At 39.4% G+C, this 27,853-nt stretch overlaps 1 protein-coding gene across 1 annotated transcript in view; it reads right to left on the bottom strand.

The window, feature by feature from the left end:
* ITGA9 (integrin subunit alpha 9) overlaps positions 1-27,853 on the bottom strand; it is a 215,252-nt gene that overhangs the window by 142,566 nt on the left and 44,833 nt on the right. Inside the window, exon 15 of the mRNA XM_014877065.2 lies at positions 20,677-20,837. Coding sequence (XP_014732551.2) covers positions 20,677-20,837 — 161 coding nt within the window. The remainder of the gene's footprint in view (positions 1-20,676; positions 20,838-27,853) is intronic.

Genomic DNA, 27,853 nt, shown 5'->3' with positions numbered 1-27,853 from the left:
CACAGAGTCAGTCTCCCCTCCTAGCTCAGACCCTGTCCCTTCTGATGCCACAGTTTACTCACTTGCAGGTTATCCTGCAATGTGCCTACAGGCACAGCTCTTCTGTATCTTTCTGCCTGTCACTCTAAAATACATTGAGTGCAACCAGGTACTGAAAAATGCCTGTCAGTCAACTGGAGCACCAACAGACATGTTAAATTCATCAAAATCCTCTTTACGGATCTCCTGTGACCTTGGTGTTTAAAGTACAATTAATTTCAATAGTTAAGTTCAATAAGAAGGGTGAGAATATGGGGTAAGAATAGTGGTTAAGAACAGGGAGCTGTCTCAGACTGTGTCCATTCTCAATCACAGCCAATGACAAATCCTATCAGAGAAGAATAAGCAAAGGGTTACACAGTGATATCCCTCTCACACACTGTCCCAGTTGCCAGCAATATGGAAAGGCTGTCTGAGTCCAGGGTTGTATTTCTGCATTTATCTTTGAAGTATTATGCCACGGATTCATGTGATTACTGTTTGAACCCAGGTACAGTTTTGGCATCCAAAAGGAACTCCATTTCAAGCAGCTGCCTTCTGCCATACTCAGTTAAGACACTCTCAGGTTACCTAGAATCATTCAGAGAAAAAGCTGTGAGACACACGCCTCCCCAGCTCCCCTTTTAACCAAAGCCTCATCTCTGCCTCCTTTGGTTGTTCTCTGAAGCTAAGCTAGCACCAGCTCCTGGAGGCAATGAAAAGCAAATGAAATATTGGCTGCATCAATATCTGTGATGCTGGTATCTTCTGAGAAGGTTTGAGATACCCCAAGGTCAGCATTTCATCTGAGACTCATTACTGGATGCTTAGGTGTTTCTCTTTCACACTTTCTGTGTCACCAAGACCGAAGACACCTGACTCCTGGAGTTACAGTCTCGTTTAGCAACACTGCTGCAATGCAGCCCTCCCTTTACAACAGTTAACTGCCTTAAGTCATAAAGGATAACCCAAGCCTAAAATTTTTCAGTCCATTTGAAATAAAAGCCCCTACAATAGCAGAGCAGTATCATGCTAGGCAACTGGTTAATTTCTAAGTTGGAGTAATGAAGGCCAAAACCCAAAGCCCCACTTTGCTACACCTTTTTGGTCTTCAAACTTTTCCAGCTTGCTAGGCCTTGTTTTTCTTATGAGATATAGCAAGGTCACAGCTTGAGGTATCAAGAGTTTGAGGCCCTCAGTTCAATTCTTTGCTACTAACAGGCCAAATAACAGCTAGTCCTGCTTTTTTTAGGAAAAAAATCTACATTGATAGATATTTGTAATGGAGCTTACAAGACTTAAGCTGTATGAAGCACTCAAATAGATTTGAGTGGAAGAGCCTAACAGAAGGTTCCAAATAGAGAATGTGACTGAAAGCATAGTGAAAAATAAATTTACAGAATGGGGCTGATGTACACCAGCTGAAAGAGAAGTGCACATAGATGAAATGTGTGGAAGATGAGAAGAACTTTAAAGCCAGCTCAAATGTGAAAGCAAATCAGTGGTTCCAACTCAAAAATGATGACATCCAACTTCTGTAATGAAGTGCCTTGGGCTTCTGGAGTGCTCTCTCTCTCTTACACCATTGGTAGCTGTGAGTAACCAATCTGTACATTTTCACCCAAGCTTTCCATACCACAGCATATGGTGGAAAGATTTGGCAATATCTGCCTTTGCCCAAACACCCAAAGCAAGGGGGGGAAAGGAAAAAAAACCCCAAAATGCAAATGAATTTGTGGCAGAACCACTCTAAACTCTTGAGCCAGATTCAGAGGATTAGTGCTACAGTAATACAAAAATACATAAAACAAATGATTACCCTAAGTCCTGACTGTGCTGCAAAGAGCCCATGGAGCAAACAGGTGTGGCAACCCAAAGGCAAGACAGGAGGGCAACACAAAGATCAGAAACCAAAAGAAAAATTGTTAAGAGCCTTCCCAGCTTCACACCAGATTACTGCTTTACAGCTGGGAGTTCAACTCAGACATTTGAACTCCCAGGCCAGGGCTTCAAACATGCAACATTTCCTCTTAGGGAAACAGCAACAGTTTAAAGCAAAACTCTCTAGGACATGCCAAGTTTGGTGGTGGTGGTCTAAAGGCCTTTTTTTTATTTTTTTTTTTTTCATTTCTCTGGATTATTTAAACAACAAACTGGGTGGTCAGGAGTGCTTGCCATACACTGGTTAGTTGCTTGCTGCTTCCCAAAGGAGATGGTGACTGCTAATAGTAGCAGCTAATAAAGTGATCCCTTCAGTTCAAAACGGTGTGACTGCCTTGGAGATCAAGCATCAGGATTTCTTTACTGGAGATGATAACTACCCAGGCATGTTTAGCACTGCATTTGTTAAACAAGAGTTGCTTGGAGCATGACTCTGTTTTATGGTGGGCCCATGCAGGAACCACTGAACACTTTGGAGTCTATTTTTATATTGAGGAAGACCAGGCAAAGACTCAGACTAGACCTGAATTCACCCTAAGCATAGAGACAAGCAGTAACTTCCTATCTTTAAACATTCAGTTATGAGCTTTCAGTGCCCCCAAAATCATTTATACAGCATGGAAACTGTTTAAGAGGAGAAAAGAATTATTATTTCACAATTTCCTGATAAGAAGATAACTTCTTTGTGTAAAAAAAAAAAAAAAATTAAAAATCAATATTAAAACCTAAGCATTTACCTGCATCTCTTGTGCTTTTATTTGCATCCTTTTAGCTTTTGTAAGTAAGGAGGGAAAGGGGGCATCCGTTTTTTCAGGGTGGGGAGGTTAATAAGGGCAGTATTGTAGTGATGTGGTAGTATTTCTAAAAGCTTTAATTTCTGTGAACCTCAAGGTCACACTCAAGACATTGTCTTTCACATGAACATTTTCCTTCCCTAGATGATTCACATCAGAATTTTTATCACCTTAAACTAATTACAGTGGACACATTGCAAGAGATTAAGAGTGCAGTCTAGCATTCAAAGAGTGAAGACCACCATTTAATACAATCTGAAATGATCGAGTAAAATAGGCAAGCCACTGAAGTGGCAAATTATGTCAATTTATTAAGTTTAGCCCAAACTAGAAAAGATCATGATGAAATTCAGAAACACAAAAAAATGGAAAAGATGGTTGGGACACATGAAGTTTAATTTTGATAAAGCTAGGATAATAACAACTTCAGAGCAATAATTTAATTTATATGGTTGGATATCACTTAAGAAAACAAAGAACAGGGCAGCACTATGGACAATTCAGGCAGACCCACCTCCTACAGTATGTAAGGCAGTAACCTGAAACAAAGACACTTGAATTAAATGTTGAGATTCTGTTAGATATTAAAAGAACAGGTGCTTTTGTCTTTTGTGAGCCAATCTGCTCTTCAGAGTGCAATGGATCTCTCTGTGAGTCCATGTTTTTATTCTAAAACCTGGTTAATAGAGTCTTCAAGCTGAAGGGTTGGTCAAGGTGAGGACACACACTGGTGAAGAGTGTGCTATGGGTCTGGTTCTGGAACAGAAATAAATTAGTCCTGCCTCAATTGTCTACGCTAGGGTAAGTTTTGGTTCACACATAATTTCACGTAATTCTTACAAATTTCTGCGCTACTTGGTAAAGTACTTTTATATATGTGAGAGCTTTCAACCTTGCCAATAATCCTTAGATATACAGTCTTTACCAGAGAAGGATAAATTTTTAGGGCTGTGAATCACATCAGCCAAGAAAAGCACTGGAAACTCTAGTAAAAATAAATCCATACAACAATATGGCTACCAGGCATGACTATATTGACTCAGAACTTGCAAAACTACACTAAACACCAACTGTAGCCCAACATAACAAAATATTTGCATGGGTGCATTGCACAAAGGGGAAAAAAAAACCCAAAAACATCTCTAAGGTGTGAGTTGAACCCCTGGAATAAGGCAAGGCCTGCCTTTCCAGTAGTCATTTTCACATCTGCTACCCTATGTCTGAAATGCTGGGTCCATGATGCAAGGGCCCCAGCAGTAAAGGATGTGGTGGGTAGTAGGTGTAGAAGGGATTACAGGAGACCCCACCCCTGATAAGTCACTGTTGTACTAATTACCAGAAAAGAGAAACAGCCTTGTCCTTAATGGGTCACAGCTGTGACTAATAAAGATAAGTGTGATAGAAGGGGTGGGTTGGCTGGTTGGGGTATCCTGGAAGAAGAGGAGCCTTGAGGAAGGAGGAACGATCCAGAGACATAAAGAAGAATAAAACAAGGAAGAGTTGCTGTAATAAAAGATCTGCTATGAGGTCAGACTGCTATGGGATGGAGTCAGAGCCTGCAGTCATAGATGAAAGCCTGTGTTCAGAGTCTGCAAACAAATACTGCAGTCATAGTACAGCAGGAAATAGCCAGCAGACAGAGTCTGCAGCTGGACCCTATAGTAGGAGCTTGCTGTAGTCAGTCAAGATGGCTAAGCTGGAAAGAAGAATAAACTGGTACCCTTTCATATTGTTGAATGAGAGTCTGTGTCTTGGCTCATTTCTACCCCTAACAAGAGGTCTGATGCAACAGTAGGTCTCAGAGATAGTGCTAGCAGGTTGGTAACCACGAAGGCAACAAACTGGTCCCTCTTTTTATTCCTGATCACTGACATCCAGGCTGCTGCAGCTCTGTAGCAATAAATTTACCTACACTGGAAGTCACTGCTGCAGCTTATCTATTATTTTGCTTGCCCGTTGACAGCAAGACAAAATTTCTCCAGCACAGGCAAAGGCAACCTGGTCCTTCATGTTTGGGACAACAAAACTGAGACTGAAGTACATGTGCTACGGCAAGAATGTAATTTCTCAGCAAAAATTTTGTTTGCTATGGAACAGCAATGATTTTTCCTTACTGTTCATGACATCTTTGTACCCACCACCAAGTACAACCACTTTGTCACAGTACTCAGCAAAAGCCATTTCAGACTAGCACAATTCTTTCCACTGACACTTTGAATCAACCTCTGCACAGAAGCTTTTAAGAGATAAGCCTTCACATCAATATTGCTTTACTCTCATGCAGATGTTCAACAGCTACTTCTTTCAGCTCAACAAAATAGGCCACAATGATTCACCAAAACAAAAATGTTTAATACAGCTGCGGTCATAGATAAGAGGAAAAAGGTGATGGCACTTAATCCTGACAGAGTCCAAACACAAACCTCAGATATCCCCTTGCACTAACATTTCCAGGCCATGCCATCTGCCTTCTACACTTCACACTGTTCTCCACATTGATAAACAATTTTATGGGCGTTTCAAACATGAAAAAGAAGTAGACCATAATAAAGCTACCACTAAGCTATTCAGTGAAAGTAATATGAACTTTTTTAAACCATTTAACTAACATCTTTCACAGCTGTTGAGTTGTTTGCCAGGGCTCTGATCCAACTACTACTACAAGTCTCAATGGAAGGGCTATGATGATCTCCCATGTGGATTGGTTGCCATCTTAAAAGCAGGGTGGAATACCTAGCTGTAACATAGGAATGCAAGTCTGATGATCATATATATCCATCAGATCATATTTCAGTAAAGCTGAAGAGAATTAGGATGTAGATGCATGAAAGACTCCTACATCTTTTATCCCATGACCAGCAGACAGAAAAAACAGGAACAATGGACAGAGCTGTTACCAAAAAATTCAGTAAAACAAGAAACTCCTTAATACCAATGTAGCATTGAAAAGCAAGCATTCTTTATTTGGCTAGATGCACAAGGGGGATAGCTCCTCCTAAAGCAATGCATGCTGAGTACAGGAAAGTTTCTGTTTATAGACTGTATTTTATATACATATTCATTGATGTCCCAGAATAAATATATATATGATAATCTTTTCCCCAAAATCATTAACATATTTTCCCTCCCCCTTATGCATGAGTTCTTCTGTCCTGGGGGTCTCTTTGACCAGGGACCCCAGTGCTACTGCCAACCTACTAAGTTACTAGGGCACTGGGGCTGGTGAACTTCCTGCTTTATTTCTTACGCCATGGGCATTGTGCAGTTCCATAGGCAGTGGTTTTTAAAGAATAAGCACTGTGTTAACTCACCAGGTGTAGACAATTTATCATCTGGTAACAAATTTGCATTCTGCTTGCTTTAATTTCTTTTCACTCAATTAGACCTTGTATATGTCCCCAAGCTGAGTTCAGATTTACAGCTGAAAAGTGTGGGTATTTTTTCTTATTATTTCACTGCAAGGGGCAGGGACGATGTGAAAAATGGGTTTTTGACTATACCACTTCTCTATTCTAGTCCTTTGGCTAAAATTCCATCTGGTTCACTTAAAGAGAATATTGGAAACAGATCAGTGCCTCATTACCAACTGGGCACTTTTCCTTCTTAAATTGTAAATAATATCAAACAACACTGGACTGAATAGAGTGCGATTCCTTTGGCTAAATGTTGACATCTGTAACACAGATGTCAACCTCCAAGAAGTTGCTTTTGGCTTTTTTGTGAGCCAGTAGAGACCTGGTCAATGGAGTCTTACTTGTCTTGCCCTAAAACACACATATGGAGGGGCCCAAGTGAATCATGCCCTAAAAATGTTTATTTCTTGCCACTAATTACAAGGGCAACCAAAGGTGAACAGGAACAGATGGGTGATGAGATGAGTATCACCCATTATGCATATCAGCCTAATGACAGCACAACTATCACTTTCTCTCAGATGACCTGTGCTGGCATCCTATTCCAGACAATCTCAGAAAATTTCTTAAGTCATGCTATGTTCCCCAGAAAGTAGAATCACAAGTTTCTTCCAATGCCTAAAGTAGTATGAAATAAGAAGCTTTAATGACTGAGCTGGAATGAAACATGCTCATAGCTTATTCTCTTTGCACTATTTGGAAAAGAGATTACATGGACAAAACACCACTTTCTTGTAGGCTAAAACAGAATTTCTACCTGCTTGACAAAAACCTGAGGGCTGCCGACTAAAAAGATCCATTTTCAAATACAGCATTAAACACCAATTACACCTTTTATGAAAGTCACAACTAAAAACATAGAGACGATAACAAAGTTTCAGTTACCTGTAGTACAGACCTAACTCATAAAACCCATCCAGCCATATTATCCAGCTGCAGAGGTGGTGTGGTAAACATTGCAGCTGTCTTTTAGCTGATGGGCAGTGCTGACTCCCAATGCCCCACTCATGTTCCTGCTCACCACTGCCTGCCTAAGAAAGGAACCTGGTATGTTCTTTTTGTATATGGTGGCAAAAATTTCTGGGGGTTTGGTTTAGTGCCACAGTGCACAGCCATTGGCTGGTTGTGTTGGCTTTGCTCAGCCTTTTTTGGTAACAGGGGGGCCACAGAGGTGGCTTCTTTGAGAAGCTTCCACCATGTCCTGCAGAGCCAATCCCTGATGGCTCTGAAGATGGACATGCTGCTTGCTAAAGCTGGGCCAATTAGAGATGTTGGTAATGCCTCTATGATAACATATTTAAGAAGAAATTAAAACAAAGTGGGGCACAGTTTTTTCCAGCCAGAGAAGAGGTGAGAATGTATGAGGGAAACAACATGGAGACACCAAGGTCAGTGCAGAAGGAGGGGCAGGAGGTGCTCCAGGTGCCAGAGCTGAGATTCCTCTGCAGGCTGTGGTGAGACCATGGTGAAGCAGCTGTGCCCCTGCAGCCCATGGGATCCATGGGGGATGCAGAGATCCACCCACAGCCCATGGGATCCACGGGGGATGCAGAGATCCACCCACAGCCCATGGGATCCACGGGGGATGCAGGGATCCACCCACAGCCCATGGGATCCATGGGGGATGCAGGGATCCACCCACAGCCCATGGGATCCATGGGGGATGCAGAGATCCACCCACAGCCCGTGGGGAGGTGCCCATGCTGGAGCAGGTGGATGCCTGGAGGGGGCTGTGATCCAGTGGGAGACCCGATGGAGAGAGGGGTCCCTGCTTCCAGGCTGGAGCAGCCTGTCCTTGGAGGACTGCACCCTGTGGAAGGGTGACCCACACTGCAGCAGTTGTGGGAGGACTGCTGCCTGTGAGAGGGACTCCTGTTGCAGTGGTTTTGGCAGGACTGCTGTTCGTGAAATTGGAACCAGATTGGAGAAGTTCATGGAGAACAGCCTCCCGTGGGAAGAGACCCCATGGCACAGCAGGGGAACAACTTGCCTCTCTGAGCCAAGCAGAAGAAAACCTCGGGTGACAAACTGACCAAATCCATGACACTTGCAAGAAAACATTATAAGTAAGGATCTCTTTAGCCCTTTCAATTTTGTTTATAAAAGCTAGGCTTGAAAGAGATCTATTTGAGATTAAGTAGGAAAGATACATGCAAGAGCTGAAGCCATCTTTCACTTCCCTCAGTGACTTCTCCTTCCTTGGATTATCCAGCAACAATTCTCAAGCTAGCAGAGCAAAAGGAGTTCAGAGAGATTATCTCATGCAAGGGGCAAAGGTCTATTCCCAAATGTCCTTTTGTTTATGACTACCACAGTAAAAGTTTGTGTCTTGTCAAGCATTTTTAGATGTTACTATAATATACCAGTACTGTTTCTCTTTTCCTAGAGAAATATCTTATAAAATTCCTTCTAAACAGGCTTTGTTTTTCAAAGCAATTTTGATTAGGGGTGATTTATTTAAATAGTCATAATGTGTTAAATATACACATACATTAATATACATAGAAAAATAACGTGAACCTCAGCATCATTCCCTCTCCCTTCATATGAACAAATCAGCTCCAAAGTGAGAGAAAAAGAAAAAGCAGAAGGCTTAGTTATGCAAGTGGCTGGCGTTTATTCCCACTCATTTACTTAGAAATCTGTGGTCTATATAAAATGAAGAATAAGCTGAAAATGCATACTAAAATTTTGTAAATATTAGTCAAAATATCAGTATATTAGTGGAAATAATAGTAAAATAAAAACAGAAATTTGTTTGTACAGACACTTTATGACCCAAAGTCCTTTCCCACAGGCATGAAACTAACTTGCATATTTTGAGTTCGTTTCATACATCTGTCCAGTGCATCAGTCTTATGAGTCAAAACCTCCATCATTTCTGTTTACTGTGTACATAAAATAATTATTTGCAAATAATTATTTGATGTAGCCCTTATTGCATACCCACATTCAGAAGTATGCATCCACAAAAGTAAGTTCCTGCAACACCTCAAAAGGAAAAACTTTTCTGAGGGTGGAGAACAGATCAATGGTGAGGACAAAACTGAATAAAAATATTCCATCTGCTAAAAATTGCAAGTGGTACACAAACGAGCAAAACCTGATCACACTGCTCCTTAACTATGCTATTACCAACTGAGTAGCTATGAAGGAAATTAGCACACTCACTTAAAACACTGCAATCTGCAGTTATAGTTTTGATAGTTGTTCACAGACAGAAAGGTTTTAAAAGAAAAGTGTTTGCAATAGAGGTATGGTAAATTCATCTGCCAAAGCCTACAGTCAGCTGAAGGTCCAGCATTGACCAACAAGCTCCTGAATAAAGTTTGTCAGTATGTTTGCCAGATCTTGGTAATCTAAGCTAACCTCTCCCAGGATCATAAATCAAGATAATTTTGGACACTGCTGAGCTGTTGGCGAAGTGCTATGCAACACTTGTCTCATGGCCTACACCAATTATCCAGCCTGGCAAAATACATCCAAAGCATAAACATCTGGCACACTATATATCCCTCTAACACACATGTAACACATCTCTAAGTAGGAAAAAAAAAAAATCAATCAGGGAAGGAAAATAAAGGAAGATGAAACAAATACGACAATTAAAAACATATCATTAGATCCTAAATTCATTTAAACAGTCCTTGCAACTTGACATTAGAAGTATATGACAGATATATACACACAAAATTCATGGTTTTCATTTCTTCTTCACACCTACTTATTTCATTTCCTGCTTCTAAGCAACCTCAGAATGCAGCATTGCTCAAATGGCAAACACTGCAGCCGTATCAAAATATAGCACATATACATTTACATAAGCCTTTTTCAAGCATTGGAATTTTCTTTTTCTTAATAAGATATGAATTATTTCTGACCTTTTTTTTTTTCTGGTTCTGACTAGAACTCATAGGACAACAGTACCTACATACAGCCTCAGAAACACTCTACAATACACCTGCAGACAAGGAAGAACTCTGAGGTACAAGAGAGGAAAACCTCTCGTAGGATGTCCAGTCTAAACTTGCTTCCTCAAAAGATTTAGACACCTTATATACTCTTTTGGACTATACTGGGGTTGTCTATTTTAAGAAAACAACCCTTCAAACATTCAAACCTTACAATTTCCTCATCCATCATAGTGACTGTCTCCCTGGCTGTTTATAATCCATGAGCACTGCTGTGGTTTATATAAAGCACTCCTTTATACAAAAGACTGTATCAGAGGTGGTTCCTGATCACAACAGCTCACAATCCAAAATCCTGGACTGATACAATCACTCTCACTACAGAGACAGACCAAATATCACCACTGGACCAAAAGGCAAATGTAAGGGGTGTGAAAAACACATGAAGAACTGGCACACAAACTGTAATGCTACAAAAGCTCTGCAATTCTCTTGCTCAGGATGCCCCTGTCCCCATCTCCCCATCCCACCCAGGCACCCAGCTTGAGCTGTTACCATGATCACACTACTTAAAGGAACCAGACATCTGAGACTCAGCAATGGGATACCCTCTGTCAAGACTGTCAGGGAAACCTGTCTGATTGCATTACAGTGGCGTGTGGGGACGCTCAAGCAGAGCCACCCCACTAGGAGGGGGCTTTGGCTGCAGCAGCAAAAGTCTGGAGTGGTGGGAATGTAACTGCCAGTGGCTCCTGGATGGTCAGAGAGGAAGCTTTCCTCAACATGACAAAATTCCTGGCTTTTCAACTCTGGCATCCTTTCTAGCTCGTTGAGTAAGAGCACACAAGGCAGATTTGTAAGCCAAGTGATAGAGCTTAGTCTCTTAAAAGAAAGGAATTTTAAAGTCTTTTAATCAGACCATTGTCCCTATATACTTTGTCTTTACTAAAACTGCTTTTTATGGCTAGTGGTACATTTCACTTGCTACTGTTTAGATTCTAGAGGGTCAAAAACATGTAAAAGAATGTATAAACTTATGACAACCTGTTTCAACTTACATTCTTTCTTACTTGTTCCGATTTTAACTCTTTTTACTTCTCACTAAAGTTATATTAGCAGACTAAAGTCTGCTTCCTTTTAGTCAATCTTGCCAAATGAGCAGCTGTAAGTCTGCTAATAGGATCAAAGTTACCAAGTCATGACAATTTTAAACAGCTGTATTTTCAACTTACTGTCATCTAAGAAGGAAGTAGTAAATTTAATTTACTCTCACATTAGATTCCCTTAGAATTACCATTAACTTTTCACATTTCAGTCTAGAATTTAACACTAGATGTGGGCCTTCTCTCAGGCCAAAAAATAATTTTTTTAAAGAAATTAAATCAAATTAAATTATTTCTTTTAAAAGGCGGGGGGGCAATATAAATTCCTACAGGATTCGCTCCTTTTTTGTTGCATTTTGTTGTTACAGTCAGGCTATCACCCAGTCCTACCCTTATGGTATTACACACACTCAGATAATACAGAGTAAAATATATTCAGGGCCTTAAAGCCCTTTCATAAATGGAGATTAAAAATAATGAGAACAACAAGATAGAAATAAACCAACTTGCATAAAAAGCATGCAAAAGCCACTCATTGTCAAATATTTTTCAGTTTTTCACAAAGGAGATAAGTGTTCACAAATACTTTCAAGGAAGACTTTTTTACAAGAAATGTCCTGTGTCACATATGAGAAATCACAAACACCAACATGTACAATTTAGGCAGAAAATGTTGTCAATAACTTGACTATAAAGACAGACTAGAAGATACTCTGGTGAAACTTTCTTTACAACGATGAAGTCAATACATTATGTTCTTAGTGCAATTTGATCAGAGAAATCTCCCTCAAGCAGGTACACTGAGCTTTTGCTTAAGAACCAATTGATTAAATATGTTCTACAATATGTTAAATATATTTTACAATAATTCCTTCTAAAGATTGCTCTTTTGAAGCTGTGGAATTCATATGCAGCAATATAAATGTTAACACAAGATGAAAACAAATGGCATATTACACTGAGCCAGTCAGGGGATACCAGTGGATGAAATAAACCCTCAAATCAAGATTACATATATTCCTAAAATTTGACTACTTCACTGCTTTGAGGATAGGTTTCACAAGTACAGTTTTTTCAATTATGAACATTTTTTTCCAAGTAAAAGTGACCACTGAATGCAAGTACAGTGGTCAGTTGTTGACATAATTTGATGGGAGAAAAGGCCATCGTAAAATCACAGTAATCTAATTTGCCTAATACTTCAAATTCATAAGAACATCTAGTATAAAGTCAGGAAACAAGCTTAAGAATATGTCATCAGGTCAAAGATATTGTGGGCAAGGGGGAAGTAATTTAAATTCCTGGATAAATATCCATTTCAAATCTCCAGAGAACAGCTAATGCAGGACAAAATACTACACATTACTGTGGTATCAATACAAAATGCTACACATTCCCCAGAGTAACTAGGATTCCAGGAGAGGTCACAGAGCTCTATAAGGAGAGCTGACAAATAAAAATAAAAAATAGAAGTTTATGACCAGGGATTTAACTTCTGATCACCAGCACAACCATATAAACTGTAACTACCCCGTTGCTTATGTAAGCGCTGGTGGGTATGTGAGGGTAACATGACAGAGTATGCACCTTTCCTCAATTTCTGGACCTTAGGAGTACAAGATTAATTCAGTTCCACACCTGAAGTTACACAGTGAGCATCTCCCTATGAGAAAAAGGGAGAAAAGGCACTTTGTGTCAAAGAAGCACCATGCTGCAATTTATTACTCCCACATTTCTCCAAACACATTGACACACACTTTTGGTATGAACTAGGGCACTGGATTAGGATTATGTTGTTGCCACCCAAATTAAACACAGCACGTGTAAGAGTCTCCCAGGAAGACTCTGACTAAGAGGAGGTTATAGGTTTGGAACATACCCAGAAGCCACAGCCTGTAAAATTAATTGTTTTCTCTTTGGCCTAGAGAGTTTTCTATTGGAATTTGCTTTCAGTGTTTCCTGGTGAAATGCCCTGGTCATTCCTTCCTAAGGGCAGCAAAATGAAAGGGTAATAATTTTAGGCATTCCCCAGTTCGGATAAGGTGACTGTGTGCATGTGTGTGTTGGTTTTGTGTGTGTCTGTTTGAGATTAGCACACCTTCTGATATTCCTCCATGTGCTCTAAACAGGAAAACCACTAAGATAAACAAGTTGTTCTCTCCTGCAGTTTTCTGCAGCAAAACTCTACCCTTAAGTGTATTTCCCTTAAATGTAAATTTGTGCCAAAGAAGCAAATAATAAACTTTCACAGTACAATTTGCCATCATGTATTTAGTTTATATAACTCTACAAAAAACATGTTGGAAAGTTTCAAAAACAGTAGTGTTGCCTTCTCTGCTGCTTCTTTCCACCTGAGAAAAACTCTCCGGTTAACCAGGAGTGCCAGAAAAAGCAAAAAATATTCCTATCCATCATTACCTGCCTTTTAAAATTATTTTTTCCTAGGCACAAAGCTAGCTTTTATCTCTGTTTGTCCATTTGCTTCCTAAAGTGCCATCACTGGGAAATGCAAATACTTCTTTCAGATAAAAATCCCATTAACTGCTTCACAAAACTGTGGACTCTGATATCAAAGAATCATGGAAAGGCTTGGGTTGGAAGGGACCTTAGAGATCATCTAATTCCAACCCCCCACACCCCCCACAGGCAGGGACACCTTTCACTAGACCAGGTTCCTCAGGGCCCCATCCAGCCTATCTGGACACTTCCAGGGACAGGGCATCCACAACTTCTCTGGCCAACCTGTTTCAGTGCATCACCACCCTCTCAATAAAGATCTTCCTAACCTCTAACCTAAATCTACTGTCTATTAGTTTAAAAAAAAGTCACTTTCTCTTTTTTATAAGTCTCCTTCAAGCCTTGGAAGGCTGCAATGAGGTCTCCCTGGAGCTATCTCTTCTCCAGCCTGAACAATCCCAAACCTTTCAGCCTGGCTTTGTAGGAGAGGTACTCCAGCCCTCTCATCAACCTCCACCCTAAAAGTGCCATGCTCTGTCCAGGCCTAAATCTGCCTCTCCTCAGTCTCTAAAAGCTTTAATCTGCAAATGAAATCTCTTGCTTAGAAACTGCAGTATCAGACAGAAATACGTCAGTGGGCAGACAGCAAAGCCAGGCGTAAGTCTGTGACTGAATATCTAAAAGCAGGAGTGAAGTGTCATGCTTCATTAAGAGTCTGCATGCACTAAAAATAATTCTCAACTCTGCCAAAACTTGAGAAATACGCTTTTTGGAGATACTCTGCTTGAAAAATAAATCTTATTTCTTTTCCATTACAGAACATATCAAAGTGACAAGTTCATCAAAGGGCTCAAGATTAAAGATTTGCACCCCTTCAGGGTTTAGCAGGGTACATTACAGCTTAAAAAGGGAGGCAAAGCAGAATTTAAACACCTACTGTGCTGTAAGCCTACCAACTGAGCCTCACTCAAAATACCATTTATTTCATTTAGGGACTACAAAAATCTCTACTTGGATTCATAAATATGATTAGCTCTGACAGCTACTTCACCACAGCAACCAAGTTCTGCCTGGGCCATAAACAATGTATTTTGCCTTTTTCATACATAATGGCAAAAGTTAAAGAGCAACAGTGAATTCAGTAAAATCAATTACCTTCTTGAGATTTTAAATGGGCTTTTTTTTCATAGGTTTTATGATGGATAAGCTCTGTAGAGAGCAGAAAACATTCAAAGATACTCTTCGACTATAAAAAGGAGGTAGTTACTCACCCAATTATATCACCTAACAATGTGAGAAGAGAGGATGAAAAAAGGAATTTTTTTAAAACCTGTGAGGATGGGCAGAGGAGGATTTCTGGACAAAATCTCTACCTTCAGCTCACAGCTGAAAACCTCCCAATGGCCTCAAGACACAAGCAACTTTGGGCTGCCATACAGCTCTCAAGCTACACTGTTCAGTAAAAAGTTCCTAAACATTTAAGAATAGAGTATCTGATAGAACTTGCTTTCCCACATAGCTGCACTGCTAGCCCTTACAGATCTCTCAGCATGGGTCCCTCCCTGAAAAGAGGAATATTTGGCAGCTTGATTTTGATCATGTTGTGCAGGACAATTTTTAACGGGACTATAAACTGACCCCTGAAAGATAATCTTCCTTGTTCTTGGTGAACCTTGTAAAAATCTATGAAAAAGCCAAAGATAACTGCATGATCATTAACAGTATTTAAATCTTGATACAGTTAATGCTCAGCTCAAAGATGTCACTGACTCCTAATACTCCTTCTGGTACTCCTAAATCCGTTTACTTAAGAGGTGATGAAAAGAGTTATGCAGCTGACCACTGCTCTTCCCTTGCCCATATGAGCTATGCAGGAAAAAATGCAGCTTCTCTTCTCCCTGGCTTATTTTTCAAGGTGAGACATCAGCTCTGCTCAGTGCCAGACAGAATTTATCCAAAAAGAGATGATTGATCACTTTACAGAATAAGGCAACAGAAAAAACTGCTAACTTATTTTTATTCGTATTTATGTATTAAAACACATTTTAATACATAAATGGAGAGGAGGCAGGCAGTCCTAATAGATTATCAGTAGACTTTGCACAGTTTTGGAAAAGAGAACTGTTCTGGAAAGCATGCTTCTTGTAAATAAACCCCAGCCTGTGCTTCATGATCACCCCACCTATCCCACAGCCTTTTAAGGCTGCACACGTGTTATGACTGCATCTGGCTGGGCCTAACACTCTCCAGTTGGCTCTGCAAAAGGGTAAAATAAAGTTACATTAAACAAGTAAAAGGAACAAACCCAAAGGCATCAACTTTGCTCTTGGTCTTCGCACTGTATCTCACTGCAGTCATTATTCTTGGTAAAACTCCACAGCAGCTTTAGTCTTGCAGTGATGATAATCTTTCTACTACAGGCTGGAACAGTTCAGCATTCCCTTTGTCTGCTAAGTGATCCAAACCCTGTGAAATTCTAGATAATCGTGACAAAGTTTTCATTGTTGCTGTTGCTGGAAAAGCAGTCTCTGCTTCAAGTGTTATCTCTATCCTGTAATACTACCAACCAAACCTTTATATAGAAATACTAATTCACAGGCAGACAACTCTCAGAAGAAAGCATATGATCAAGGTGACACCATCTCTCCATCTCATGTGACTGAGATCAAACGACTTGTTAACCAATCTCTAGAAAAAACTTAGAGCACTATGAATCAAAAAGAAGACTTCAATACATGCCACCCCCTCAGAGGAGATCAAACTGCTATAGAGGGAGAAATAAACATGACCACAGACCTTGACTGAAACAGTTGAGCACTAGAAATTAAGTTTGTGTGAGGTCAGCAGCCTAGAGTATCTTTAAAAGCAAGTGATGCATGGCAGACGAAGACCAGAAACATATCCATAAAAATGCAAATTTTTTTGCTACAGAACTCAGCAATGAATAAAGCACAATTGTGCAATTTCTGTTGAAAAGCAGGTGTTTTTTTTCCAAATCTGTCTGTACAAACACCATCTCTTCACTTACACACATATTATGCAAAGGCTGTTACTTCTCAAGCCCCATCCTTCCCATAAGTTGTGCCTTGGATCCATTAAGAATTAGTATTATGACTTATATGAAACTGCTTAAAATAACAAAAAAAAAAGATCTCTGGAAAATACCAATGCTGTGTCTAGTTTAATCATGTGCCAGCACTGCTGATGGTGTCTGCCACTATTAGAGCATCCAGTCTGCACACCGACAGCAGTGACTGGTAGCAACAGACAGCCCAGCTGGCTGGCTCAGAGTGGGGTAAGAAATCAGGGGGTGCTTCTTTAATAAACGCAGGAATTCTTACAGGGGCTTTCAACATGATCCCCATTACCCCTTTGTGATAAAATCAAGAAAGATGTGTTCTGATCCTGGATAAATCTGCAGGCACAATGTTCTTTGGTATCTCTGTAAAATTCTCATCCTATACACTGATAAATCCATCGTAAATATTAGGAGAGCCCACACAACCCGGAAACAACCAGGGCAGTTATGAGAAAAGGGAAACAATGTTTCCTCAGATCACAGCACCTCTTAAGCCCATTGCCCCAGTCTTATGAACACCATCAAATGAGAGCATTTGCCATGAGAAAATTCTACTTTTCAGCTGCAGGCCCAGATATTAAGGAGACACTTCTAAAGCCTCCAGATCCATTTGTTTTCTTAGTCTTCTCTGATCCTACTCCTTTCTGCAAACTCTGTTTCTTTTCTTGTTAGTACCCCATTCCATTTTTCCACCATTCCTTATACCAAAAAAAGCCCAAATCCTTTTACGAAAGAAAGGAGAAAAAAGAAAGATTTAAATCAGATTTAAACTTCTCATCCTTGTACTCCAGCAAAACTGACAGTTGTCACACAAGGTACTCATCTGCTCTTACTAGTTTTATCAACACTGAAGGAGAGAAGCTCTTTAGTGGTAGCACCATCATCCCCAGAGAGCTGGAAGAAGAATGGTTCAGCAGTGAAGAACCTCCTCAGAGACACAAGGGATCAGCTACACATTGGCAGGAGAAAGTCTGGGCTGCTCCTGAACTTCTCGACTAACAGCCATGTTCTACTCAATGTATCAGTCAAACCTTCAAAAGTTGTTTAAATTAAAATAATACAGCTTTTGGAGATGCCACCTGAGGTTCTGTCAGTATTGGTTTTATTACCCATGTACATTAAAGAAAACTCCTTAACTAGTAATCATCAAAAAGGTTACAGTGAGGATAAGCAATTTTAAAAGAAAAGTATAAAAGTGTCATAAAACCATATCATTCCTCTACAACTCTGTGCCCACTACAAAACCAAATGTAATGCATTTTGAAGTCCCAAAGCGTTTCCATTTCATTCTCTGTTCACAACCAGAAAAACATGTTTTCTCATGAACTACCACAGCCCTAACAACTTCAGATGTAATTTGATAGCCTGCCCTGTACAAGATGAAGATCCCAGCTACGTGTATCCTACAAAGCTTCTGAGATCCCCTTGGTCACACAGATAAGAGGAAATACAGAATTTAATAGTCAAATTCAGTAGCAGCAATAAGGAAAGTAGCTACTTTCCTGAAAGGGATCACAAAGAGGAAGTGAGTCATGCTCAAAACATGGATACTTATCAATTGCAAAACAATCAAATGTTAGTTTATTTGCAGACTGCAACTCCTTTAGCGCTCAGTTTTGCAGGGATTTCTTGAGATCAAATCTACCAAAAATTGCAGGCAGCTTGTTTTTCAATGGCTTTTCTCAGTCCTTCCATTTGTGCCTCCAGCATAGTAGAATTACATGTTGATAAGACAATATCATCCAGTGAGGCCTGGAACAGGCTTTCATTTAACTAACTTAAGTCACAGAGTTCTGCTGTGCTCCATTTGGGCTGGAGACCTTGTGTACCTAGCAGAGTTTTTCAAGTTAGCACATGAGGTCACACACAAGTCTAAACAGCTTCTCTGTCCTTTATTATAGGCAGTCCAGAATTGGCATCTTTATGCCACATTGACCCCTGTGTGACCAGTGATACAAATAAACAATAACAAAAAGAATGTATTAAGGATGCAACTACAAACAACTCAATTTGCCATGCAGGAGAAATCATCAGACATACAGTAAATAAAAGGAAAAAAGGCTGCCTAAACGAAATATTTGCATATTTTAAGCCCACATATTTTTAATCACCCATTCCATCACAAATATATGCAATTAAGAGGAACTCTGGTTGGAATCTGTGGAAGGTTTTTTGTTTGTTTGTTTTTCAGGGGGTTTCTTTTACTAGCTATTACTTAAGCATAGCAGTGGTCGTGACCCCATTTCCACTCCTTTGGAGTGTGCAGGGCTCTCTTTGATGTTTCAAATGTTCTGTAGTCTTGTGGATTACACCATCTTTTTCAGAAAAGCACAGGGGTTATCTTCCTTCACTACTTTGCATTCTCCCTTACAAGACTTCCTGCTATTCTTCCAACAGTGAAAAATGGCTGCTTATATCACAGAGAAAACCAGTAGCCTTGTTTGTTAACCAGCTATTTAGCTTTAAGCTGTAGGTATTTTAAAACATGTTTAAATGTTTCTCTTGCCTATAAAAATCCAATTTCCCAGGAATTTTCCAGAAGAACAGATTTTACCTTTTCATTCCCAAAATTAGCTAGAAATGTCACAATAATTTAAAGAGTTTCTTAGGCATATGTAGCTCTTTAATGAATTCTGTGTAGTATCCAAAAACTACAAGAGCTAAGCTAGTGTGAAAGAAATCATTATTGGATTTAAGATAGGCATGTGGCTCCTTTTGATCCAAACTCAATAAATTGAAGTCTAACCAGATGTGTTCATTGGAGAAAGACCAAGATTAGTAAAGTCAGTGATACATTTTCTAAGTAAAGGTAATCTTATAGGCCTAAATTTTCTTTAACAAGCTTTTCCACAGCAGAAAGCAACGGTTGTTCCAGGAAAAAAAAAAGTGGAAGATACGTAGTTTCTTCACAGAGATCCACACAATTTAATAGGGCAGCATTTCCTCCTTGGTGTCCTTATTTATTTTATTTTCTCTCAACAGCCATGTGCAAAATATTGATGGAGTTAAAGGATGAATTTTATCTTCCATTCCCACAGCTTTTAGGTGCAAAAAAGCTTCCTAGAGAAGTTTATACATTGAGAAAAATCTGGATGTGCTGTATTCTCAAAACAAGAGAGTGCCAAATGTTATCCATCAAATTTAGGTCATCTATGGGAAGAAGTCCTTCAGCAAGGACTGGTAATAAAGATTAGTGTTTGTAAGACATATGTGGTTTAAAAGATAAATGTCCTTCCTGTGTAATTTTAAAATCCATTCTATACATTTTTAGCATAAAAGAAGATTGTTGTGCTTACTCTGAAAACAATGGCACCTGGGTGACATTTCTTCAACACCCGCCAAATGAGGATAACTACAGTACTAGCAAGCTCTAGATAAGAGTTTGTCACAGGAAAAACAGACCCTTTCTGTGTCTCAGTCTGGAAAGCACTCTCTGTTTCCCTAGGACCATGAAGCATGTGAAATTAAGTTATCCCACTGCTGCTTTCAAGCCCAGATGAAATCCACAGGGCTCTTCAAATCCAAGAGCCCAATTACTTCGTTGCAGGCTCCACTTTATCCTGTCATTTCCATGCAGATTGTATCACCAGTCTTTTGTGTGGTCAGACCTTAAACAAAACTAAACACTAAACCTGCTGTTCCTAATAAAACAAGATGTTGTCTCCTTGGGAATAATACCTGTAGCAACAATGCAAGGAAAAAGGAGAAAGAGAGAGAGGGAAACACAGAGAGAGAAACACAGACTTGCCAGATCGAACATTAAAAAAAATGTATTTTCCTGGCACCAGGTCTTGAAGGTGCTCAGACTGACAAATCATGCCAAGCAAGAAGTTCTGAACTTCTACCTATCAGGAAATCAAACATTTGAAACCAAAGCAGCATTACTTTGATTGATTAATTTTTTTTTTCAAGAGTGAAATGTAGTAAGGCCAAAGCAAGGAAGGACATGAATGAACTGACCTTGACGTATGCTACGTAATGCTTGCACTTCTCCTGCATGAATGACAGTTGTAACTTTTCTGTGGTCTGCCCTGCTGCCTCTCCAGAAGTCACAAAATAAACTCTGGGTTGCTGGCTCTTTTCCTTCTTTGCCACATCAGCAGTCAAGTTATAATTCAAACCTGTTTTAAAAAGGAAGAAGAGGAAGAAGAAAACAAAGGATGTCAGTGAAAAATAGTTATTTTCCAGCCACCTATCAATGGCTCCTGTTGCCTCCAGGGCATCTGTGCTTGAAAAAAGGTCAACCCTTGAGGGCCCTCAATCAATCACTAAATTCCCTGCAGCTACAGAAAACCAGATCCAATTACGAACATACTCCCATGTTTCGTGTCACTGTTATTCCCAGTCCATCCTTTCCTGTAGGAAATTATGTGTAATACATCTAGATACATACACTTAACACACACAAAAAAAAAGAAACCTACAAACAAACAAATAAAAACCTACCAAAAATCCCAGAAGAGATGTTTAAACGGTGTTCTTGACAAAAAAAGAAAAAAAACAAAAAAAAACCCCAACAAACAACAGCAGCAACCTCAAACTCTGTTTTCCTTCTAAAACAGCACAAATCATGCAAATGCCAACCAGGATGTGATACTTCCTGACAATTGTTTTCTTTGATTTACAGTCATTTTAGCAATGAATCTTAGCACTCATTCCATACACTTCCCCCCCTCCTACAACTCTGTTGCTTCCAAAATGCAGCCTGGGGCAGTGGGGGCTGGGGAGATAACTGGCCAAACTTATCACTGCTGGTGATGTAAGTTCTTCCTGCTCACTCCAGTAGGAGATCACAAGGCAAGTTTTCACTAGCAAATTAACTCTTCAAGTAATGCCTTCAAACATTGGTCCAGAAGCTTTCAGTGAGTTTTCTCCCTTTCTTCTGAAGATATACCCACCCAACTTCACACAATGAAAATAAAACTCTGGCATGAATTTGATGAACTCAGAAGAAGAACTCAATTCTTCTAATGACTAGTCGTTTTCCATAACTAAAGTTAAATACCTAAAAGCTTTGATAATGGCTCCCTCTGAGAAATTTTTGCTCATATCTTCAGGATGGCTGCTACCCAGCAGACCAGGTGAACTATTCCAGTCAGTAAGAGATGTACCAAGTAAATGGCAGCAGGCATTTCATAATGGATTTTCATCCTAAATAGCATATATATATATAGTTATGATGCAATAAGTCTGAAAGCACCCCTGAAGCAATGAGGAGTGAGAAGAGATTAAGATCAAGCCATGGTATCCCACAAGCTGAAAAAACGTGAATCACAGCTGGCTGTGCTAATGGATGGGTTTCACACTCTGAACCACTTAGAACGTCCCTTCCTCACCCACTAAGATTATGACAAAGCACACTAACTGCAGGAGGCAAAATGCTCATCAGGAACAAGCACATCTGTGAGTGGTTGCTAAACTAATAGCTATAGTACTGATTTGCTGGGGGGTAAGTGGGAGGCACCACATGGAAAAAATGAAGAACTAACTAAATAATTATAAAAAGCCATTGGAAAAGGAATGTGTCTCTTTGCTGTCTCTGCCAGTAATTATGAGGAGAAAATGATTCATGAATTTTGCTTGCAAAGAAAATTCTTAAGTAATGAAAGCATTAAAAAAAAAAAAGTGCTAGAGAACATATAGGACATTCACTCTGTCCTCTTCCAAAAAGCTTTCTTTTTCCCAGTACTTCCCACTTGTTTCAAGTCCTCTCTCATAGTGCTGTCCCTGGATCTAAGCAGGTAGCAATCCACACTGCTCCATACACTGAACAACACATCCCTGCAGCACATCTGCTTCTGAGGCATTCTGAGAGTGGCACTGACTCATGCCTGCCTCCAAACAGACTGGAAAAATGACACAGACAGAAATAATACCCCTGCACCAAACTATAGCTGCATACAGGTTAGAAGACTAGAGGCTACTTTTGAAAAGTTTTCGATTAGGCATGTTTCTTTAGTCCTAGCAACATGTTTAAACAGTGAAAATATCAAACAACATATTATCCTACACTCAATCTTGACAGTCTTTCAGGCAACATTACTAGGGACATGAAGGACTGCTCTAGAACTGGATCAACACACATGCAATGTGCAGGAGAAAATTTGGAGCAATTATAACGTATCTATGTGCTTAACTCTAGTCAAATGACCAAAACTCTTCATTTTCATAGCCACTAAAATTCACCTAATTGTCACACTGGCACTATTACTATTGTTGTTATTATTGTAGGGGAAATTATCTAGGCTATTGTCAGATACAGAAATAGTTCATGCCTCAAACCTTGATGTAAAATTTTGCTTATTATAGCAAAACGGTTTAAAGGAGCCATTGAAGCCCATCCCTCCCTAAAGATGCTTTTCAGGGGGACTATCACCACCAAGAAGACCAGCTGGAACGTTGCTGGGACCCACAGATGGTGATTTTCTTTATTCTGTCTCTGTTACTCTCTTTCTGTTCCCCCCACCTATTTTTTATTTCTTTCTTCGTTTCCCTCTCTCTCTCATACGTGCTATCAAATAAAATCCATACTATTGACTTTGGCATATGGTCTCTCTTTATTCAGGCAGAGGCACTTCTAACAACTTGAATAACTGGACCTTGACATTTAATCAGCATAGTCAGCAGGATGAACGTTCTCTGACCCAAAGTGGCTTTCACAATAGTGTTCTCTCTTCTCACAAAACTATTTCATATACTTCCTTCTGTAGTAAATCTTAGAAACCTAAACATTACTTCTTTTAAGGAGCTGGGAGGATTGTTAGGATTCCTTCTGTAGGAATTCTTAGCACTTGGGACCAACTTCCTTTGAGGGGTTGTTGAGACTGTGGTTTCTTCTGCAGCCTTAGAAAGTAGAATGCATCTTTCTCTGAGGGAATTGTGGAAATGGTGGTAAAGGGATTTGGGAGTTTAGTTCCCTTGTCTTCGGGATTTTGTGCTTGGTAGGGACTGATGCCCCTGTACTTTTTTTGTGTTTTGTTTTGAAGAGCCAGAATTGGCAGGTTCCAGTCCTTGAAGCCAATTCTGCAGTTCCTATCTTGTGTGGAATGCTCTCCCATCAGTCTGTGGTTTGTTGTGGAGAACTAGAACTCGAAGGTTCTAATCCTGGAGCCAATCCTGCAACTGCTGCTTTGTGGGGATGGTATTGTCCCTATGCAGGCTTAGGTAATTATCATGCAGTTTCTTCTGTGGCAGATGTAGAACTTTAGGGGAAAATGTTTTGTTGTCCTTCCTTAGTTAATTTGTTAGTCGCCTCTCTATCCCTAGGGTGGCCATAGTAGGGGAAAAAAATGGTTTAGGTTACTAAAAAGGTGATGGGTTATCAGAAAAGGTTTTAGGCAGTGGCATTGCTTGGTGCCAAATTCAATCATGGCCAAAAGGAAAATCACTGGAATAAAAGGAGCAAACTGATACGGCTGAGTGCTCCCAGGTGAAAAGCAGAAGCCTACTAAAACCGAGAAGAAAAAAAAAAAAAAAAAAAAAAGGCAACTCAAATGCCAAAACCACTTCCTAATTCACAGACTGCAATTAAAGCAGTTTCACTCCCTCCACTGAACGTGAAATCAGTTGGAGGAGACCTCATTAAAAACTGTGGAAAACAACAGAAGTGGTACAACAACAAGCACTTCATAGAATAAAAGCTAAAACTTCAACTTCAAAAGTTAATGCAATTAGCAACTTGTTTCATTCTGGCATATTTTGCCAGGGAAGTTTATTTCTTTTCCTTATTCTCTAGGAATGTCAAACATCCCTATATTGAAAATAAGGAAACCAGTTTGGGAGCAGAGAAACTGCAAGCAGCACATTCAGTTCCCTTTTATAGGAACCTACCAACACATGAGATGGAGCTGCCTGAAAACCAATGAAATTTAAAGTGTCACCATAATTGCTTGCATTTTCAATTTGAGAATGTTTGTAATTTGTATTTTCATTTCAAGTGGCTTTCTGGGAGATCGAATATTAGTTAAAGTAAACTCTACATAAGTTTGATTTTTGTCTAAGTTGTTTTCTTTTTACTGAAAATTGGTGTGGCAAAAGGTCTAATGAATCTATAATTTGTCTCAACCAATTTTATCCTGACAGTTAGTATAAATATTTATACATATTTGAAATCATACAAATATGTACTAACCTCCCCAGTTATGCCTTGGAGAGCTTTAAAATTATTACAATTTAGCTAAATTTTTCTAATTTACTAATGAGAGAACTAAAAAATCTTAACAAAACACAAGCAAATGTCAATTAAGAAATGATTGAATCCTGCTTCCTAAACCTCGAGTGATAGCCATGGACTGCAAAAAGGACATGAATAAAATACAAAAAAGCCTTCTACCAGCTCTCAAGCCAATGTATGTTAAATTTCCTGCCCTATTTCCAAAGAGTATTTTAACTTGGCCTGAATTCTATTTATGCTAATCAGTGTAGTGACTATAGGACATTCTGCAATACACGTTTCTCAGTCATGCAGGGTGCAGAATATGATGAAGGCAATTTACTCACTGAAATTCCAAAGAAGAAAAAAAGCTACTTGGGATAATTGAACTAAGTTTGAAAGGGTATTAATTTCATTTCTAATCCCACCAATAATAAATCCACATTTTCTATTTTGTGTCAAGATTAAATTACAATTGTCTCCTGGAAAACAGAGCATAGCTCTGCTGTAAAAATATGAGAACATGCTGTATGAAAATGTTTTGTGTGGTCATTTTGTATCATAAAAACTGGTTTTCATAATATATAGAATTATCCAGTGGACTAAGAATATTTTATATAAAATTATTCCTACTATATGTAAATGCAGTCAAGAAGAAAACACACATCCTCAACAAATCCATTTACTTTTATTCCAGGGTGCAAAGTTAATCACTTATACTACAAGAGCTGGGAATCCTCTTGAAGCTTGGCTGACTGACACATGTTAATACATGTATCAGTTGAGGATACCCCTCTATAGAATTTAAAAATGAAGACTCGCTCTATAATTCTATAACTAATTTCAAAGCATATTGAACCAACACCTAAGAGATACAATATTGTGATATCCCTCACACCCACTACCCATTAAAAAACACTGATTCTTTGCATTCATGGGGTCAGGGCACTGACTAATGAGAATTGGGTTGAGATTACTGTATGCTGTATCATTAACCCATGCTATTGCTTCTGCTGTTTCTATCTTTTCTCCTATTATCTTTCTCCATGGACAACCCATAAACTGAAGAAGATTTAGATCCACCCCATGACCCAAACATTATAATTAATGTCTCTTTTCTAGCAGAGACTGAAATAGTTCATGCCTCAAACATTGATATAAAATTGTTCTCATTACAGCAGAACTGTATAGAGGAGCCAACAAAGTCAATCCCTCCCTAAAAATGCTTTTGAGGAGGACCATCAACACCAAGAAGATCAACTGGAGAAGATCAACAGAACATCATGGGATCCACAGAAGGTGGTATTTTCTTTACTCTGTCACTCTTTCTTCCCCCTACCTATTTTCTATATCTATCTTTCTTTCTTTCTCTCATATTTACTGTCAAATAAAATCCATAATATTGACTTTGGCATATGGTCTCATGTGCACCTTAATTTAGGCAGAGGCATTTCTAATCACTTTAATAACCAGATCTTGACAACTGTGACCACAAGTTTACTTCCATTTTCCTTCAGGGATGAATGCAGAAGCAGCACCAGATGCACAGAGATGCCAGCAGCCTCCTTCTTGTTCTGGTCACACAGAAGTACAGTCTGAACAGGCTGAAACCTTTTCATCCAAGATAAGTAAGCCCCTCCTCTAATCTTAGCCTTTCCTGGTGATCCAGAGACCTCAGGGGAGACAAAGCAATGACCCCTCAGGTGAGGGGGGAACAGTCTAAGTGAGATTCTGATATGACAGAGTGAAAACTTACAATGCTGTACTTCTCATATGTCCAAGACATACTGGAGGCTGTCTCTGTCAAGAAGTGTACAATTAGATATTCAGCTCCCCAGCAAGCACTGAGGCAGAGTGAAGGGTCAGACAGAGCGTGGCACAAAGTGTAGAGCACGTGTTTCACTTGGCCAAGGCTCTTTGTTCAGATAAAAACATTTCAGCAATAAATCCATACTTCTGAAAACTATCGTCTGCAAGAAACAACTTAATGGAAATTGTACTGCCGTTTGCAGTATCAAGCAGTACCCAAAAACACAGATCCTCAGATAGCTGTTTCATGACCAGTAGCATTGCAACTACCACTAGAAGGGGAAAAAAAAAAACAAAAAAAGGTAGGTAATGTTTACATGCAAGTGTGAGGTAGTGCTAGATGAAGATGACTTTTCTTCCCATTCTTGTTAACAAAATAGCCACACATTCAAATAGGATTGAAGACACACAGGAGAATGCTGCATCCATGTTCATCTTGATTTTCTGAACATTACGTAGTAGATGGCCAATTTTAGCTGCCCAAAACAGTAAAAATGCTCGCCTTGACACCAGTAAGCAGTAATCCTGAGAATCCACACTGACAAGCCCTAGGGAAGTGCCACTCTGCATTCTTGCAGTCTGATTTAACAAAATGCACCCAGATATCTGAGGGTGAGACAATCCCTACATTTTTAGCCATAAAATTCTGGCATAGCATTTTAACACCTCCATAAGCCTTTCAAAGATTGAACTGCATAACAATGCATTAACAGGGATATTCTAGGGTTTTTTTCCCTACTTTTAACCATGCAGGAAAGGAAGCACTACAGTATTTCCATTAATTGTTCCATCCTTTGTTAATTGATATTCTTCAACTGCAACGTAATTAAAATAGCCTGACTGCTAGACTACTAACTCAAAGCTTATTTGAGATATTTTATCCAAATCACATCCTGAAGGGGTTTTATACAGTCAAGTAGTCCTGGCTGTAACATTTTTGAGAAAAATCACTTTGTTAGAAGCATTGTATGAAAGGGCAATGGTTGAAGTTTATAATAACCTACTTAATAATAAAAACGTTCCTCATAACATGATGGATGTTAGTCACTGAAGAAGATGCATATGTGCTTTTACCCAGGGTTTCATGGGAATTACAGTTTGTATCACAACACAGGGGAATTCAACCAGCTCTTAAAAGACATGATGAACAGGAAGATAGGTCTTTTGTAAACAAGA

This window comes from Sturnus vulgaris, chromosome 1, assembly GCF_052056855.1.
Source record: "Sturnus vulgaris isolate bStuVul1 chromosome 1, bStuVul1.hap1, whole genome shotgun sequence".
NCBI lineage: Eukaryota > Metazoa > Chordata > Aves > Passeriformes > Sturnidae > Sturnus > Sturnus vulgaris.
This window is presented reverse-complemented; position numbering and strand designations above follow the sequence as displayed.